Below are 2,213 nucleotides of genomic sequence, written 5' to 3'. Positions count from 1 at the left end.
GCTGTCCCGCGGCACGGCTGCCCGGCGGAGCGGGGCTGAGGGCGCCGCCGCGCCCTGGCCCCGCGGGGTGCCCGGGGGAGGAGGCTGCTCGAGGAAGCAGGAAGGGAAGATGCTGCTTCCCACCCACTAATTGCAGTTAATAATTGATCCACGCAGGAGCCAAAGGTCTGCTGTGGGCTCGGAGCCCCGGCACCAAGGGCAGCTGAGCGCCCCGCGAGCCCGCGGCAGGTAAGGAAGGGGCAGGGGCTTGTTCCTCCCTGCTGCCCCTGCCCCTGGGGTGCCCCTCTCGGGGGTCTCAGCCTGGGGGCCGCCGGTGTGACCGCGGCAGCCCCGCGCGGGCGCCTCCCAGAAGCCCCCTGCCACGCAGCAGGCTCCGGCGCCCTGGCAAGACGTGTCCGGCGGCGAGCTGGGGGATTTGCCGGGTGCCTGCCCCTGCCCGGGCTGCGGCCAGGGCTGGACCGGGCCCAGCCTGCCCCTTCCCGTGCCGCCCGGTCGGTCTCCCTTGTGCCCGGGGCAAGGGGCACTGGGACAGCCTGGCTGCCGGCATTGAGGAGCTTTCCGGAGAGCCAGCCGCGTCACTCCCAGCTGCTGGCAGCTCCGTGTTCCCAGACGCTTTCTGCCCCCTGATAAGGCACCGTCTACGCCCTGCGGCCATGGCAGGGGCACCAGGGCCGGCCTGGCCGGGCGGGGTGGCATCCTCCATGGCGTGCGTCACGCCCAGGGGACTGCTCGGGGTGGATGAGGGGTGTGACAGAGCTGGCATCCGTGCTAACAGCTTCCGCCTTCGGCAGGATGGCCTGGCGCCCGCTGCTGCTGCTCCCCTGGCTCGTGGCAGCAGGTAAGGGGCTCGTGCAGCTAGCGGGGAGGGGGCACCCCTGGGGCTGGGGGGGACACCCCCTGGACATGCCGCGGGCAGTGCCAAGCTGATGGCGGAGGCCCAGGGGTTCCTCCCTCCAGCCCCCGTGGAAGCCCTGCCCCGTTCGTGGGCACAGCTCGGAGCCGGGCGCTGCCTGGGGTGGGAGGGCGCCGGGCGGGACCCCTCGGCAGCCAACGCTTTGCAAACACCTCCGTTGCAGTGTCAGGCAACACGGCTCCCGTCTTCAACATGACCTTGGTAGACGTGCCCGAGGACCTGCCCCGAGGTGAGTGTGTGGGGTCAGCACCCCGTCTGCTCCCCGTTGCCGGCTGCATCCAGGGCCCCGGTGCTGACCCTGCCCCTGCGCCCACAGGAGCCGTGGCCTTCGTGCTGACGGCCTACGACGCTGATGGGGACCCGCTGCACTTTGGCCTGGAAGGTGCAGATGCCTTCTACTTCAGCGTGAACTCGAACACGGGCAACGTGACGCTGGTAGCTTCGCTGGACCGCGAGGTAGGCACCGGCGCCAGGGCCAGGGCCGGCTCGGGGGCACCCTGGGCAGGCTGAGGTCGACCCTCTGCCTTGCAGGGGTAGCCGTGGCCCCTCGCCTGCTCCCCAGGGCTAGGGGGGCACCGGCATTGCAGCATCCCCGTGCAGACAGCAGGGCAAGCTGCCTGGTGCTGGGGGGGTCGGAGCTGGTGACCCCCCGCTGCCCCCATTCTGCATTTCCCTCCAGACCAAGCCACGGCTCAGCCTCAACGTCTTGGTGTCCGATGGGAAAAACCAAGTGGTGAGTGCGGGTCCCAAGCGGGGCTCTGGGGCACACGGCGTCAACGTGGCCCCGGCACAGAGCAGCGGGTGGGGGGTGGGCAGCTTCCCTCCTGCCCCCTGGCAGTAGCAGCTCTCTGGGAACTGCCAGGCAGGGGCAGCACCTGCAGCTCCCGGTGGCCGGGCAGGGGGTCCGTGCTGTGCCCGGAGCCTCCGCCCCAGTCCCCCACGTAGATCCGGGGGCCAGGCCTGGCCCCTGGCCCTGAGCCGGCACTCTGCTCCGACAGGTCACCAAGAGGCTCACAGTGATCGTGGAGGACAGGAACGACAACCGGCCCCTGTTCCAGAACGAGCCCTACACGGCTAACGTCCCCGAGGTGCCCACGCCGCACCCTGCTCCCTCCCGAGGCCCCGCACCCTCGCTGCTCTCCTGGGCCAGACCGAGGTGTCTGGGCCCCGAGCGAGATCCCAGGATGCGCAGGGCCTGGCACTGCCCCCCAGGCCAGAGGCAAGGCCCTGGGGGCTGGCTGAAAGAGCCCGGCAGCTCGGGCAGCAGCCATCTCACGTGCCCGGGCTGGCTGCCGGGGTC

General features: G+C 71.3%; 1 protein-coding gene across 1 annotated transcript in view; it reads left to right on the top strand.

The window, feature by feature from the left end:
- Nucleotides 1-125: 125 nt before the first annotated feature.
- CDHR2 (cadherin related family member 2) overlaps nt 126-2,213 on the top strand; it is an 11,451-nt gene continuing 9,363 nt past the window's right edge. The window contains exons 1-6 of the mRNA XM_025194269.1: nt 126-228; nt 792-838; nt 1,077-1,142; nt 1,230-1,369; nt 1,593-1,646; nt 1,912-2,001. Of these exons, the coding sequence (XP_025050054.1) occupies nt 793-838; nt 1,077-1,142; nt 1,230-1,369; nt 1,593-1,646; nt 1,912-2,001 (396 nt within the window). The 5' untranslated portion in view covers nt 126-228; nt 792. The remainder of the gene's footprint in view (nt 229-791; nt 839-1,076; nt 1,143-1,229; nt 1,370-1,592; nt 1,647-1,911; nt 2,002-2,213) is intronic.

The sequence above is a fragment of the Alligator sinensis genome, unplaced genomic scaffold, assembly GCF_000455745.1.
Source record: "Alligator sinensis unplaced genomic scaffold, ASM45574v1 scaffold1170_2, whole genome shotgun sequence".
NCBI lineage: Eukaryota > Metazoa > Chordata > Crocodylia > Alligatoridae > Alligator > Alligator sinensis.
This window is presented reverse-complemented; position numbering and strand designations above follow the sequence as displayed.